At 37.6% G+C, this 17,659-nt stretch overlaps 1 protein-coding gene across 1 annotated transcript in view; it reads left to right on the forward strand.

Annotated features, from left to right (window-relative positions):
* The window catches only part of LOC149149590 (uncharacterized), a 528,411-nt gene that overhangs the window by 82,225 nt on the left and 428,527 nt on the right, over nucleotides 1–17,659 (forward strand). Inside the window, exons 5-7 of the mRNA XM_089442525.1 lie at nucleotides 4,505–4,715; nucleotides 5,163–5,349; nucleotides 6,823–6,899. Of these exons, the coding sequence (XP_089298651.1) occupies nucleotides 4,505–4,715; nucleotides 5,163–5,349; nucleotides 6,823–6,899 (475 nt within the window). The remainder of the gene's footprint in view (nucleotides 1–4,504; nucleotides 4,716–5,162; nucleotides 5,350–6,822; nucleotides 6,900–17,659) is intronic.

Below are 17,659 nucleotides of genomic sequence, written 5' to 3' on the forward strand. Positions count from 1 at the left end.
TATCAGCTGCCATAAATAAGATGACCTACATGGAGTTTGGCCCTAGTTGCCAATTTTAACAATATTCTCATCATAAAAGGAGATACCTTCATTACTCAATGTGCCAACGTCATATAGCACGGAAACAACCAACTTTTGTTTTGAGAATACTGATGTCAGCACAATTGAGTCTTATGAAAACAATTCATCTCAAGTATCAAATAATCGCAAGGTTATACAAGATTTTTACAGAAGATTTATTTGGGATGGTTAGGTCATTTCACAGTGCAACAATTTTGTACCACACTCAGAAGTTCATATCGTCTTGTATCATCAAAGATGATAGTTCCGAGAATTGAAAGAGACAAGAAGGCATTCGAGACAAAGATATCAAACCTTTTCATTAATAATCTTTGAGGACAAAACGTTTCTAAAGGGGAAGCAATGTAACAAACATAAATATTTATTATAAATAATAGTTAATAAGTATAAACTAATAGTTATGAAAGGACATGTTTGCTGGTTGAGACATGACTCTTCATGAAAGGGTATCCCACCTAGCTATAAATATAGGGCCCTCATTTGTAATCAACCATATGATATCTCTTGTACATTCAACATTCTTATATATGAATATTACTTGTCCTATAATGGATATTTAAGTATCCTGGATATTTTGAATATTCGCGAGTATACAAACTGTGTTCATTACACTCCTTGCCAATAAAAATACCGACAAAATTCCTTATTTGCTATCTTTTACCTCTCTACCTACCTCTCTTCTTTGTCCTGGCAATTCTTGTGCCATCTACATAGCTTACTCTAAGAAATGATTGTTTCTTCCCAGATCTGCACTCTGTGGTTGCCTAATATAAAATGGCCTTTTGTTTGTGTTTAAAGTTTTTAAAGTTGTCTTTATTGTATTAGTTTTTTTTTGTATTTTTATAAAATTTCAACTTGCTTTTATATTGATTCGAGGGTTAGTTACATGTCACTTAAGCAACAAATGAAGTAATTCCCCAATGTTGTTATGTTTGATTTCTAATACTGGACAATGACAATATGGATTTTTGTAGACAAAGATGGACATTGGCAGAACTGTTGGTTGTCATGCTTAGCATTTTGTATTCTAAATGCAACAAGGTAAATTAAAAGCCGAGAGGATATCTTATGTGCAAGTATGAAAGTAGCAGGGTCCATTGACTTCTGAAAACCACTTCCTAGGTAAAAAGATCAGATCTGGATTTACACTTGGAATTCATTAACCAAATAAAGCAGTGAATAAACTTAGAAAAGGAAGAAAAGAGAGAAAAAAGCAGGAAAAAAACAAATCTCGTGCGTGCACAATTTTTTTGCTCTTCAACATTTATTCATCATTTGATGACTTTCAAACTTACAAGAGTTCCCATATTGGCAAAGTGGCTCTAAGAACAAATACGAATGAAACCCAGCAAACATGAATTTCCAGCTCTCCCCTGGTAGTCTGTATGGCCTGCATATTAATGTCTGGCCTCTCCTTTGCTGCTGCTGCAATTCTTCTCCTTGCCTGAGAAATCATAAGGTCCTCCTTTTGGTTTTCTTTCTCTTTCTCAAAATCCTTCTTGAGAAAATAATTAATGTGTTCTCTCTTTCACTTGTCTTCATTTTATAATTTTTAGTTGGGCTAAATCCCTAATGTTAACTGTCAAGATTAAATATAATTTTGAGTTGAGATCAATGGTCCAAAATTCAACTTAAATCACTAATACCCAAGCTTAGTCACTTTATTAAATTAAACTCACTTTTTAAAAAGACATTCACTTTATTAATTATTAATTTAGTGAACTCCTAAGTCTAAGAGTCATTTAATGATAATTTCTGCAACTTGGACACTTTGCTTTTGCAGAAATACCTGTTTGAGCTACAATCATCAACAGGGTCATCAGGTGAAAAAATTAAAATGAGAATACATTGGAGAAGTTGGATCAGATTGTAAGAAATATATGCTTTGTATGTGGAATTTTGCATGGTTTAGAGAAAGTCCTATAAGACATCCATAAAACCAGTGTGGAAAATGTCTGCAAAAAATCCCGATTTAATCCTAAAAACGCGATTTTTTGAACTAAACGATTTAATCCCCCGACTTTTTGGCGACTTTTTCACAAAGGAAAAAATCCTGATTTTTTCCTTATACTCCCGATTTAATCGGGAGTCGACCCAAAAAGTCTGCCTCCATTCCTAGGTTGCGGATAAAGAGGCCGCAAAGGTGAAAAAACTGTCAATTGAAGCTTCCATCCATGCATTTTCAAGTTATTGTATTGTATTGTTTGTCATACTTCTTGCGAGCATAGCAGTCTCATTTGTAATCTGTTAGTTTTGAGGTTAAGATATGTTTTTGTTTTCCAAGGAAAAACAAATCTTTATACTTCATATTTCTAGTTAGAAAGCAAAGTATACATTGGCTAAGCCTCCAGGCTTTCAGTGATCCAAACTCTAACAGCCACTGCCCCTTCAAAAGATTACAAAAGTACCAAAAGGACAGGCATACAACAGTCTTCCGTAGAAAGAACCCCACACCATCAAAAACATTGTTACAGTTGTTGAATGCTTCCAGAAGAAACAACAAAGAGGAGGTCATGAAGATCAAATAGCAACAACCTGTCCAAAAAAAACAAAACCAGTGCCTCAAAAAAGAACCCATTTTTCAGACAGGAACAAAGTACCTGTGCAATCTTGTGACAGCAAAGATCCTTCCTGCAATGAGAGCACGTTTTGAAAGGGAATCTTCTTTAGTGGTGAACTCTCTATAAATGTGGGGAAAGGTTATGTATCAGAAGTGGATTTTACCTCCAAGAGTTTTTGAATAATAGATGCCAAGGCTAGGTTAGTAATCTAACATCTACTGTTTTCTCAGAAAATAAGCAGCTTGGAGTCACCAAGCTTTAATTTTCACATCTACTGTGATACTCACTGTTAATTTTCATTGGACCTACCACCTAACACCTTATTACCCAAGCAGATTACAATCTACTAAATAAATGCATGACTTATTTCTTAATACAATTAGCAGAAACAAAAATTAAAAGTGGAAGAGGATCTCAGTGACTGATTACTTGATGACTTTTAGATGACTCATGATATACATTTATTATATTTTTTGTTGATATTTTGACTCTTGAGAGTTGAGACTCAGATAGGACCCAAAATTCAGGAGTTGATTCACTATTTTGATATGTGATGTAGCACTAGACTTCATATACATATTATATTAGCTTTCTTTACATGTTTATGTGGAAATGCATTTATTTGATGTTGTGGATACTCTAGATGTTAAAAAAAAAAATGAATAATTTTGTGTTTTTTTAATTTTGCCGATTTTTTCAAAAAACTCCCGACTTTGACGAGTTTTTCAACTTTTGGACCCTTGCCGAATTAATCCAGACTTCGACTTTTTCCACATTGCATAAAACAGACCAAGGGAGAAGGTTGGTAGGACAGTAGGACACTTTGGAAGGAGCTAAAGAATAGAAAATTAAAGATAAACAGTTACAAGATAACCTGGATGGATTGCTGCAAATAAACTGACGGGAAGGTAAGCTAAGATAATAATTAATATCCTATGAATGACCACAAAAGTAGTTCAATGGGACTGAAGAATACTTCCAGTAAGAATACAATGAGGGAGTGCAAGTACATCTACTAGAGAACTAGAATAACATTAAAAAAAAAACATAGAAAAAAGTAAAGAAACCTGCAGCATTACAGCCTCAAAATAAAGGTATAGTGATACAAAATAATAAGTGAGTTTGTCCGAGACTTGAAATGTGGACAACTCAAAAGCCTCTCAAGACAGAGAGAGAAAGAAATAAAGATCTGTTGAAGGTGCCATTTACTGGTAGATAGGTTTAACCATTAAATGACAGTTTAAGTGGGAAATTTAACAGGAGAGTGACTATAAAGTAAAATGGAGGGCATTAGTAATGCACTGGACTTGTGGACTAATATGGAAAGAAATGAAGAATTGTAGCCCCAAAATGGACAAATAAAGGTAACAAAATCGTAGACCAGTGAAAAGTTAAACATGATATTGAGGCACTCAAGTTACCCAAGGAAGCAATATGTACATGTGGGATGCAATCTTGTGAAATTTCAAAGAATAAGAACTTGCTAATGAAACTAGGGAACAAATGTTAACCCCATACTTTGTCTGAGTCACTATATAATTCAAAGATAATGTGATGCTATTAAGCAGTGGGGTCTTTCAGTTTTAACAATTGGGTCATGAAGTCATTGGCTACATCCTTAATAGATTCTTGTATCATAATTCATCATTGTTATCTATTTTTATTGCTAGGAGTGCATGGTGAGAAGTCGTTACCACAAATAAAGCACACACTTGAATGCTTTCAATCTGAACATGGATCTATCAGATGCTTGAATCTTGCAATATTGTAATTTATAATTGTCGAGTCCTTTCTCTGTACGTCATCAATGCATGAAGCAAAACATACTTAACTGCTCTTTTTCTATTGTGTCATGTTGACAGGTTGTCTTGATGGACCAACCAACATTTGGCTTAGATCTAGATTCTAAAAAGCAATTCTGGAATCTCATATGTAAACTGCAGAAGAAGTTCTTGCTTGTTTTCACAACGGATTCCATGGATGAAGCAGATATTATGGCTGATCGAAAAGCAGTTCTTTCTCATGGTGTTCTTAAGTGTTGTGGGAGCTCACTATTCTTGCGCAAACGTTTTGGTAATTTTATATTTGCTATCAACTGTAATTAGTCTGAATGATGGGCTATGGATTTCCAGTATTATTGTCTTTTTAGTCCAATTACATCATTAAGGATATTAGGAAAATTGCTGGTTTGTGGACATACATATGATGACTAGATTAGTGAACTACCCTACATTAAGAATGCCATGTCCCCATGGTGGAGTCCAGGTAGTGGCAATATCCTAATGAGCTTAGAAAAAGCTAAAATCTTCTAGACAACATACCTGTTTGTGTGGGCTGTTCAGAATAAGAGCTTATCCATGGTAGCATTTAAGACAGTACTTGATATGAATGCTTTGACAAGACCCAAAGAAAATTTGTAGCATTGTGATGTTGAATATATAAATAAGGATAAGAATCTGTTTACCCCATTGTGCTGTGTTACTGATGTTTCACATTGTGTTTTTACGTTTATATGGCCAGGATTGAGCTATTTGTTGCATATCACTAGAGGGGAAAATTACAACTCGGAGAGAATTTTAAGGTTGATTCAAAGCCACATAGTTGATGCTGTTTCTGTTCACACTCCGAATGGGCAGGCACACAGTACTTTCAAAATTCCTTTAGGATATTCAGCTCAAATGGCATCATTACTTATGAGATTAACAATGTAAGTATTCCTCGAAAGACTGTGGCATTGCATCTGCAGGGTTCTACTTTGTGCTTGTATTTATTATTTAACTAGGCCATTTGGAAGCTGTGGAAATAAGATGTCTAGTGTTCACATCCATAACTTTTGGAAAGATGACATAAAATATAACATTATTTATTCATATGCATCAGAAACATCATTTCTGACCTTGGAACTAAGGAGGCATGAAAATGAATTTTAAGATGATATTTTTTTTTTCCTTCTACTTCTTAGATACTGCTGCCAGATCTGATGGTTCAAAGTTTTCTAATGGATGCCCAACTTCATCAAACTTCTTATTCTTAATTTCATCTTCCATAGGTGGTAAAGAATTAGACAACACTGCATAAATCCTAGGCTTATATGATCCACAAATTCTCTCATTGTTCGGCTCCATGGGGTTTTCAACATGGTATCTTCTTTCGTGTTCCCGATTAAGCCTGACAAAAGTGTTATCTATTGTTGGGATGGTAGCAGATGATAAGTCCATTTGGATGCTACCACCGAATTCTGTTATCCACTATCTAGATAATAACATGCCCCATGCATCAGGTACATCAATCACTAGAATATCCATAGTGATTGAAATATTTGGGTATGCTACTAGACGAACTTGGAGATCCTTAATTAACCCATATACTTCAATCCTTTTTCAATCCATGACACAGATATTGTGGTATGGTCTAAATATTCTTAACTTCAGTTGCCCCATGACCTTCTTGGTCATGACATTTGACTAATGGCCTGAATCAAGCATGCAATTATGTAAGAGGTGGTCATTTACCATTAAAGTTATGAAAAATGGTTGATGTTGCGCATTTCCCATACTCCAATCCATATTCTGCAATATCATGGGAGGATCTTCAGGAATATCCCTTGGCATCTTTTCACTACTCCCTCCTTGATAGATTTAATAGTTTTGATCTGTGAGGTGGCATCTTTAAGAGTATACTGGAACCAAAACCTTTACATTGTTGATCCAACCACCCGAGTCAGTATTATAGTCTGAGGTAGGGGGAGTGAAAACTTTAGGAGTACTTTGATTCTTATTTTCTCTTCTTTGATATCTCTTTTTTCTTATGATCTCCTAGTAAGTACTTGTAGTGGTTATTGGTTAGAAGCACGCCTTTTGATGTTGGTGGTTATCAATTAAGCAATGGCTAACCTGAAACATTTTGGTTTTTATTTCTTCTTATCGATACATTTTTCAGGTATTAAAAATAAGGAATGATGGATGGGGACTAAATTGTCTGTGCATTTTGTGTATCTGTGTATGTTTTATTTATGTGGGTATGCCATAGATTTGATGGTTATATGTAGTAGTAATGAGTGTAGCCTGTACTCTTTTATACTAGTCTAATTGTAGGAATAAACAGATAAAAGTATCGGCAGTACTAAGGTAGAATCTTCCTTTAGAGCAGTTTCTAATTGACAGAAACTATGCCTTGCTAGGAATTCAACTGAACTAGGAGTTGAAGGGGGAGATCTTGAAGCAACTACTTTGGAAGAAATATTCATGAAATTTCAAGGTAGTCATAATTTCCATGTCCTTGTGTCACCTTGGTATATGTCATTTTTTGGCTCACAAATATGTTGTGGTTCATGTGTTGAAAAATCACTTTACTTATTTCTTGAAAAACACATTAAATGAAAATAGTGACACACCTTCATTCTCATGTTTATACTAGTCATCATTTTAACGTTTTTCATATCAACTGTTGCTGATCTTTAATATTTGGCTCTTTGCTTCTCTTGATTTTGGCATTAGTCACCATATACCTTATGTCACCTTGGTATATGTCAAGTTTTTTTGCTCACAAATATGTTGTGGTTTATGTTTTTGAAAATTCACTTTACTTATTGTTTAAAAAACATATTAGATGAAAATAGTGAGATAACTTCATTTGGTTTATATTTGTTATCATTTTAGATGTTTTTCATATCTACTGTTGCTAATCTTTAATATTTGACTTTTTGCTTGTCTTGATTTTGACATTAGTCGCCCTTAAGAATGCAATAAAGCAAGCTTTGGGTGTAGAAATAGCTAAAGCTGGAGAAGGAATAAGGTAGGAGTAATGATTATTTTCTTATCTTCCGTGAAGATGGTTAAGACATCAAACTTGCTTTTATTGTGGTTTCACTCTACAGAAATGTCTTTCAAGGCTGTTGCTCTACGTCCATCAATCCATCCCCATTGTTGCTTAGTGTGTAAGAATGAGCTTGTGAAATGATGGGCAAGTGATTTAATATGTTTAGCCTTTAGATATTAGTCTTGCATGGTGTCTAACTTTGACTAAGAGGATTAAAATTAGAGACACATATTACTTCTTAGCCTTTGTTGGACCTTAAATGAGCTCCATTTGGCTACCACATTGCTTATATTAATTGGATCATTTTCTTGGTGGTTTCTTACTTCCTACCTTGAATGAACCTTGATCTTGATGTTTCTAATGCATTTGCTTCTTTCTTTGGATTCCTACAGTGTATTTTTCTTCAAAGGTCAATCATTGATTTTGTAGCAATATTGGCATTGAATAGGCATTCACAGGTCTATAAAAACAACTTTCTTCTTAATCACGATATCCCCTACTTTGGTGTTAATCATCTCTTTATACTCTTGAGACAATCTTCTATAGAGTATTGGACATTTGTTGACACAAATAGAAAGGGAGCACGGTTTAGGAATGAGTTAACATTGCATTCTTAGAAGAAGATAAATGAACTAAACTTGAGTATGCCAATGCATGATGGAAGGTACTAATAGAGAAAACCATGAAGCCTCTAAAAAATTTCCATGGGGCTCCACTTGCACATCCATGATTCTATAAGCATTGCTTCATTAGTTGGAACATTGTGTTAGCTTTCAAGGTTACTTCGAAAGTGTTCACCCCAAACATGTTTACCCCATGTTTGGTTGTGCTTCATGATATTTGGGATACATGGTATATGATTCTCCCTTGGATGGTCCATGATGGATTTCACATAGTAGATGGTATATGATAGATTTCCATATTGGAGATGGCTTACCCAATGGTTGCTTGACTTCAATTGGGTGCTTGCTTAGCGTTCCTTCCTAGGGCATTGGTGATCTCCTGATAGGTTGGGTAACGTTCTACAAGATGGCCACATGGATATGGTTGCTTACTTGGAAAGTGCCCTACTTAAGAGGGGGAGGAGTGTCTTGCATATTGGAGGAGGGCATTGGACCCTTGAAAACGCAGGGTAGCTTAGACAATTGCATGGAGTCTTGGAGTTGGCTTGGGATGCTTGGGTTGGAACAATGTTCATGTAAGGAGAGTAGACTATTGGAAATACTACCGGGGGGGGGAGGTGTGAATTAGTATTTTGTTACTTTTAACATTTTTTCACTTAGTTAATCATGAAATTGAATTCACATCACATATTCAGTCATCCACAATATATGAACACATATTGAAGTGAAAATCAAAATTTGAAGAAGAATTACTTGAAAACATTCTTTAATTAATTACAATCTCTTGTGAGGACACCAATCCTCTGTAAGCACCAACTTACAAAATTTGCAAGCTCCAACCTATCAAGAAGGTGAGGACACTAATCCTCAGTGAGCACCATTTTACAATAATTGCAGGCTCCAACTTGAACTTAGCCTTCAATACACAAGAACTTGGAGTTCAAATCAGGCTTGAACTTGGCCTTCAAGACACTAGGTTTTTGCCTTCAAACTAAGCCTGAACTAGATCTTCAAATAGCAGAACATAACCTTGAAACCCGGCCTTCAAACATCAAAATTTGTTCCCTAAAACCCTTCCCAAGAACAATGCTAAAAACCCTTCAAAAGATGTGCCAAAGCCCTTCCATAGAATGCTACTTCAACTTAGCATCACTTCTTCTTGGTTCATGAGGTATGAACTTCGGACTTGCTGCTTTTCTTTCCTAAGCACAAAACCAAATGCTTGAGTCGAGCGATTAGAAATGCTTCTTCTCACGCCTATTTATAGTGCGTTTGGATGCTAGGTTATGACCAACTGGTGCAACTGGCAGAATGTATAGTGAATATTCAAGAATTCATTTCTCCTCAACCATGAGGAGTTAAAAGGTGTGCCATATATCATTGCAAAGGTCTCAGAATAAGCTTTCCAACCATATATCCTATGCTCCCATTTGAGGTGGGTAGTTGGAGTAAAAGTTCCTTCAAAGATAGGGTATCCAAATGGGGCTTGCTTGTATTTTGTTTGGGTCATCTTGATAAAATATTTCATATCTCCTCATTCCTATGGAGTTAGAGGGAGTGCCGTATATTGTTGAAAAGGTCTTAGAATATGCTATTTGACTATGTAATTTCCTCTTTCATTTGGACAACGTTTGACATCAATAACAACCATTTTCAACAATCTCCCCCTTTGTTATTGATGGCAATACTTTGATATCTGCTTCTTCTTACAACTGCTCCCCTTATTTGTGTTCTCTTGATACTTCTTGTCAGCTACTCCCCTTGTCTGTATTCTTTCCCCCTTTGACATCAATAGCAAAGGGTGCCACCCTGAGTTTGTGCTTCCTTTACTAAGATAATTGAGAGATCACTCCTAGCTTCTGTTGGAGATATTCAAAAGTTTCTCTGGGAAAAGGCTTGGTAGAGATGTTAGCATTTTGTTCTTTGGTTCCAATATATTCCATGTTGAAATTTGGCTGAACAACTTGTTCTCTGAGAAATTGATACTTGATTGGAATATGCTTTGTTTTTGAGTGCATGACATGATATTTTGAGATATTGACCGATCATATTCCACTTTGATGTCCTGTAAAGTTTGTTTCATCCAAAAAACTTGACTACAACAGTCTGTTGTTTCTATGTATTCAATTGAAGCTTTAGAAAGAAAAATTGATGATTGCTTTCTAGTTGACCAAGATACATGGCAATCTCCCAAGAAAAATGCACTCCCGTTGGTGTTTTTTCTTTCATTAATGCTACCTGCCAAATCAACATCTGTGTATGTTTTTATTGTGAAATTTGTACTATTAAGGATACTAAAGCTCAAAATTGAGTGTGCCCTGTAAGTATCGAAATATCCTTTTTATTGCTTGTATATGTGATTCTTTTAGTGTTGATTGAAATCTTGCAACCATTCCAAGTTCCAATTTCCTGCTTAATGTCTGGGCTCGAAGCTGTCAAGTTACAAGTATAGTAGACTCCCAATAATAGATCTATAAAATCTTGAATTGACTTTAGGAGATTCATCATCCTTGCTTAACTTGCATCCAATAATCATAGGGGTACTAACTGGTGCACATTCTTCCATTCCAAAATGCTCGAGCATCTTTTTGAGGTATTTGGTTTGGGAAATGAATATACCTTCGTTGGTTTGAGAAACCTATAGTCGAAGGAAGAAGGATAATTTTCCAATCGTTGACACTTCAAATTCCTTTGACATTTCTTGGGAAAATTCATGAACCATATCATTGTTATTGTGTCCAAAGATGCAATTATCCACATATACAAATGTAATCAAGGAGCTGTCCTTTTCCATCTTGTTGTATATATTATTGTCCAATGTCAACAACCCCTCTTTTTGAAACCTTGTTATTGAAGATAGTGGTCCAACTTGGCATACCAGGGTCTTGGAGCTTGCTTTTGTTGAAGTTGTAACTAGGGTCAGTCTTAATAATTATGATCTTGTAAAGAGTCAAAAAGAATGTATGAGTCAAAAGAAAAAAATATTTTTATCATGTCCCATTTTGACATTTAAAAGAAAGAAAATTGAATTTTCAAGTATGATTTTGTGTCTCCAAGTTGACCAAATTGGACCTCCAAAAGTCAAGTTGGGTTGGCATTTAGAGGAACCTTTTCAGATGAGTAAAAAACTATATATTGGCACCATTACTCCACCATTTGGCAACCAATTAACATCTCTTCTATTGAGGACAAAATTTAGATTTGTTTGAGGAACTTATCTTCTGTGGTATGCGAGTTATTTGAGGCACCATATTTCGTGGTATGTGAGTTATGTGGAGCACTATCTTCCATGGTATACAAAGCTATTTGAGGCACATAACTCCTATGGATTGAGGTTGGACTATAAGCCGAATTTTGGCTCTATTGAAGACAGACTGATGGCATCTTATGAACAAACTCATGGACTATCTTGTTGCAGACTTCATGTGGATTGTCATTGAGATTTTGTAGAATGATGACTTAGCACTTGAAGGATGAACATCTTGCTAACTTATGACAGACTACATGTGGACAATTGTTGCTTGGTTGAGGGCTAACTTGGCACTTGGATAATTGGTATACTGGTCAGGTTAGATGTGACCTGGATTTCTCTTGTTGACATAGTTAATATATTTACATAATTACAGTTATTTTATTATATTTTTATACATAACAATGTTTTTCCAATCATGGGTGGGGTGTCCCTTGTGTTCATGTGCTGAAAATCACTTAGAAATATGTGTATTAATATGACAAATCGATGCATAAAAATGATCCTTGATATGAAACTAAGTGGCCAAAGACTTAAGAAATTGATAGTTAAAAACTATGAGAGAATTTCAATTTGTAATAGTGAGATATGAAAAGAAAATAGAGAAGAACATGTGCTCTAAATGATAAATATAATCAAATTAGAGGCAAGAAAACTACCAACACAACTTGCACCAACAAGTTCAAAAAGTTGAGAGAAATAACATAGTCAAACTTTATCTTTGTATTAGTCAAGAGTTTGGACAATAAAGACAAAATAGAGGAAAAATCACAATAATATAGCTCCACCCAGAGTACAAGAGGCAAGAAGAGAAGGGGTGAGGATGGAAAAGAAAGGATGCTAGCAACTCACCCCAAAAATCTTTGCCAAATAACGATCATTTGTGTTTCATTTATAGATCCTTGACCTCTCTAAAGATGGGTTCTAAATTATCTCCAAGATGAAGTTATCCTCCTTCATGTGCCCTCCTATATTCTCCCTGCGATGTTGACTGGACTGAAGAACACTAAAAATAAAGTCAAGCTTCCTTGTTCCATAATTATCATAAGCTCACGAACCCTTCCTTATATCTTCATGTGGTGTTGACTAAATTGAAGCAAGTTGAAGGCTTTCTCAAAATAAATTGGTTGTCCAAAGAATACTAACTTCCTCATGCAAGGTTGCCCTACCTAAAATTATAAAATGCCCTTTTAATAAACATGCAATTTTAACCGAAGAGGGGTCTAGAGGAAGCTCACCTCTATTTGCCAAGAATAACTGATGAGTCATCCACGTGAAAATAGAATTGATGCATGGAGCTAAATTTTAGGCCATGACCAAATTTATCCATGAAGGCACCTTGGGTTTTGTTGAAAATGATTTGGCACATGTCTTCCACATGGAACCTTCACTTGCTGCCACATGTCATGTTGCATGGTGATTGTTACTGCTCAAACTAGCAAGGGTCCTAGAAGGGGATCTTAGAGGGCAACTACTAGGTCAAGGAAAACAATGGAGCAATAGCCTACTGTCACCTCAGATAAAGCTCCCTACTCTTTACGGACTTTCACCGATGGGAGGAGACCGGTATGAAGGGAATCACCTAGATAAATGGGTCAATAAAGGAAGAGTGATTCCTAAAGAGGCTTGCTCACAAGAGACACTCAATATATGGCTTGCTTGCCCAAGGCAAGATGAAAGGCTCTCTAAGAAGGGCCAAGAGGGTCTTAGGGGTTAGGTTTTGGGAATGAGACTTATTAAAGAGGGACCAAGTCTTAAAAACCCTTATGAAGACTTGGTTTCCAAATGGTCTTTGAAGAATTACCTTCCAAAAGTTATGGGACTACATGGGACCAAGTGGACCCTAGGTTAAGTCAAGGGGATAGGATTGAGAAACTAATGATGTACTTGGCCTAATTAGGGAGGAGAAGGGTATCAAAGAAATATTTTTCAATGAAAAGCAATGCAATGATGCCATTGAGGTTACTAGCCTAAGGAAACCAAGGGCAAAATTTGGTCTTAGAGCTAGGGCTTGGGATGTCTTGGGATCCAACTGTCAGAATGGCTTCAAATTTGGAGGACACCTAGGAGACTCACCAATGCAGTGGATGCCAAGAGATAAAAATTTTTAGTGGATGGTTTGCAAGTAAATTGATGCCCTAGGAGACCTAATGGGCTAGACCTAGATAAAGAGGGAGGTGAAAAATAAAAATGATCACCAGAGGAGGACCAGTGCTTTGTCCTTTGGGAGAGATGGAGTCATGGAAGATTTAGGGTTTGGATTGATTTCCACTTGTCAAGGAGGCCTAAAAAGCAACTTTGCTAGGCATTAGGGCTTAATGGAAGCAACTTCAAGGTCATTTACACTTCGTTTAGGAATATTTGGTGACTTATCAAGACAAATTCAACAAGAGTGTCTCTAGGAATATTCATTCATTCAAACATGGCCCATACATGATACAACACTATTTAGAGATTCAATTTCCACAATTTTGTTCTAAGAAAAACAAAAAATTAATCCTAGAATAGCGAAAATCCTGGCATCATGAATGCAACAAAATAAATAACAAGAATAACATTGAAATATACTTACATGTAAGAAGAATATATCTAATCACCAAGATATGCCAATCTTGTACCGTTGCACACCTCTCTGTGCCATCCTGCACCATTGCAACACTCGCGTGCCTTCGCACTCTTGCAGCCTGCTAGCTTCTCGTTGCTTGGGGACTCCTGCATTGTAGCACTCTTTGCCGCTTCATTCGCATCCTTCTCCACCGACATCCGCCAGTCCTGCTAGTCTCTCTTCGGGGCTGCCATAACAAGGTATAATCCAAGAGGTTGGGTACCTTAAGGATCATGCCCCTCATCGCCTAGCTCGATGTCTCCCCACTTCTTCTCTAGTGGCACATGAGCACTCATGGCACAATCGTCATCCTCCTTGACTTCTTTCTCCGCCTTCGCTGGTGCTGCCTTAGAGTGAGATGCCTCTCCCTTGTTCTTCTTCCTCGGAAACTCGTTCGCATAGTGACCCAGTTCCCCACAATGGAAGCACTTGACCTTGGAGAGGTCCTTCTTCTTCCTCTTCCCCTGCTTTCCTGCAGATGACAGAGCTGCATCCTCTTCCTCATCCTTCTTGATCTAGACTCCTTTGCTGCTACTTCCCGTCTTGGTCAATCGTCTGATCTCTTCTTAGATGAAGAACCGCCCACAATTCTTCCCAATCTGGAAGATTCATGCTGCCCAGTATGCTCTGGACAAATGTCTTACACTCCTCAGAGACTGCGTTTAGTGCGGTTCTTAACATCACTCCTAATCCGACGTGGTCCCTATGGAAGTCAGTTGGTCTCAGATTTCCTTCAACCGACCGAGGAAGAGATCTATTTGCTCTCCCATTTGCATCTAGTATGACCGTAGCTGATTCTCAATTAGCATATTCCTTTGCACGGAAGTATGCTGGTACAACGTCTTCAAGGTATCCCACATTTCCTTTGCCGCCTCCTTCTAGACAATATGTTGGACCACATGATCCTTGACCCCATCAAGGATGATGCATTTTGCCTTGGCCATTGCCTCCGCGTACCTTTCATTAACTACCGAGTCAACTGGGATAGCCATTACTTTCAAGGCGAAGCGCTTGATGCGATGTCTGTCTAGAATGGACAGGATCCTAGCCTTCCAGACCACAAGGTTGGACGCTTCGTCCAGCCTATCCTGATCTCTCAGCCCATTCACGACCATCTCTCTGCTCTTCTCTCTCGACTCCTCTGAGTCTCTTTACTTCCTGATTGGAAGTTCTTGGTTTGACTCCTGCTGAGTCTCTCTACTTCCCGTCTGGAATTTCTCGGTTCGATTCCTCCGAGTCTCTCTACTTACCCACTGGAAGTTCTCTTCTGGACTCCCTCTGAGTCATGATTTCCCTCCTGGAAATCCTTCTGCCAACCGTCAAGTTACCCCTCTCCAATCGTCTGTGCAACTGCAATACTGATCCGGATTCCTTGGATAGAAATCCTCCTCGGCAGCAACTCCCTCTACCTTGGTTTTGCCTTGTTAGGTACTATTCTGACCACAGTGCCCCACCAGCTTCGCTCCCGCAAACTGACCATAGCTTCCTTCGCCCCAACAATTGAAGGATTAAGCCTCTTGGCTTTGCGCAATCCCGTCACCGGCAAAACAGGTTACCTCAGCCAACAGCGTCAACCCTCTTGGCCTTTGCGTGAGCCTGTTTCTGCCCTCCTCAGCCTCTGCACTGGCCTCTCTTAGGGCCGGATTGATGACGCAGTCCCTCTGTGTCAACCCTTCCTCTGTCTCTTTCTGCAAGGATTAGCTCTGTCACTTGGGATAGCTGAACTTGCTGCAAATGCTCTGCTCAGCTGATGCCTTTAGCTTTCCTTGATCTGCAACTTCGCTCTGATACCATGTTGAATTTTCTAAGTCTATCCATTAGAAAATTAATCTGTATTCCGCTGGTTTATTTCTTCTATTCGCTTAAATTCAAACAAGTTATTTAAAACATATAAATAACAAAATAAACACAATACAGTCTCAACATCTATAGATCATAAGCTGAAAGAAAACAAACACACAAGTGACACCGTTATTTTTGGACAAATGTCCTCAGAAAAACCCAATGCGGGAAAACTGGTGCAGCTATTCTGAGGGTTTATTATTATGCAATATTTCCTTGAGTAGAATTGGGTGTCTAATCGGGAACCTTCTAACCTAGTTTTATATTAATACCCATTAATATTTTATTTTTCCTAAGTTTAGACTTAGGAACTCCATTAAAAATAGTAATTAATTTAAAATCTCCCAAACCGGGTACAATTTGTCTAAGCCATTTCTGGGTCTTGGAGATCTCATGCGCTTTACCCTTTCCACCAATTTTCATGTCGAGAGCACATCGATGCTACCACAAATCAACACTTGTGATGTGTTGATGATTCTTGTTTTGATTTATTGTTAATGCTTTAAAAATTAATAATTAACTAATTGTAAGCCAAATATAGATGCACCCCCTCTTAGTATTTCCAATGGATTCCTACTTTAACAATGTAACAACTTTGCAGCTCTGCATGTGAATGACAAAAAAATCATCATAATATAGTGTGAAGTTGAAGAAACTGTTGATTTGGGGTAGCATTGGATGTGCTCTAGCCACGAAATTTGGTGGAGGGGTTGGGGCACATGAGATCTCCAATACCCAGAAAGGGTTTGGACAGATTCTAAACTAATTAGGAGATATTAAAATAATTAATATTTTTAATGAAGTGCCTAAGTCTAAACTTAGGGAAAATAAAATATTAATGTGTATTAAGATGAATCTGTGTTAGAATGGTTCAAAAGACATGGATCAAGCCAGATCTAATCTTAGCCGTTGATTAGGGACTTAATCTCGGCTGTTGAGATGTCAACAGGAAAAGTGTAAGAGGAGGCTTGAGGGTCACTTGGAGAATAGATTGAGGGAGACCAGTCAATTCAATTTCTGGAGCGGGGTTTGCTGAGAAATTGAACCAATGTTCTGGAGAGCAGTCAGGAGGCAGCAAGTACGGAACAGAGAGACGGGAGATCAGTGTAGAGGCAGAAGAGGCAGACGCAGAGCTAGAGGAAGCCACGTAAAGGCAACAGAGACTGTGTAGAGCTAGAAGGGCCTGCGTCATCCACGCAGAAGCTGTAGGAGTGACGCAGAAGGACAGAGAGGCTGCGTAGAGCCTCAGTAGGCTGATGCAGAGCCTCTGTAGGATGACACAGAGGGTTTCAGGCTGACACAGAGGTCAGTAGGACCTACCCTAGGTTTAGAAGAAGTGCTGGAAATTTGTCTATCTGTGGGTAAGCCAATTTGGCACCGTGTTGTACTAGAAAATTGCTGAATGATAAATTCCTCCCTTGCTACACCGGTTTTCCCATATTGGGTTTTTCCGGGGACATTAGTCCAAAATAACTGTGTCAATGTGTGCATATGTTTGTTACTGTATTACAGTGTGATATTTGTAGCAGTATTTATTTTAATGTTTGCTGAAGTAATTTCATGAATAACTTATGATGAAATAAGTAGGAAAAGTAAATCAGTTGCTGCAGTGATAGAATTTTCAAATGGTATCAGAGCAAGTAAGTAGAGACAGAAAGGGAAAATCAGTTATGGGTCGAGACCACGATGTAGAGGCATCCACCTCAGAGGACTCACGCAGATTTTCAGAAGATTGCACAAGAGAGAGAGATTTCGATTTCTCTATGTTGGTATCCGGGTTGGAAGAAGAAGTGGCGTGCATGACTAGTGCTACATCATCAGAAGTGTGGTATATAGGCAATGGAGCCTCATGGTATATGATGGGAACCAGAGAGTGTTT

The sequence above is a fragment of the Pinus tabuliformis genome, chromosome 9, assembly GCF_031772625.1.
Source record: "Pinus tabuliformis cultivar Carrire ecotype Pingquan chromosome 9, CPIR1, whole genome shotgun sequence".
Classification (NCBI taxonomy): Eukaryota; Viridiplantae; Streptophyta; class Pinopsida; order Pinales; family Pinaceae; genus Pinus; species Pinus tabuliformis.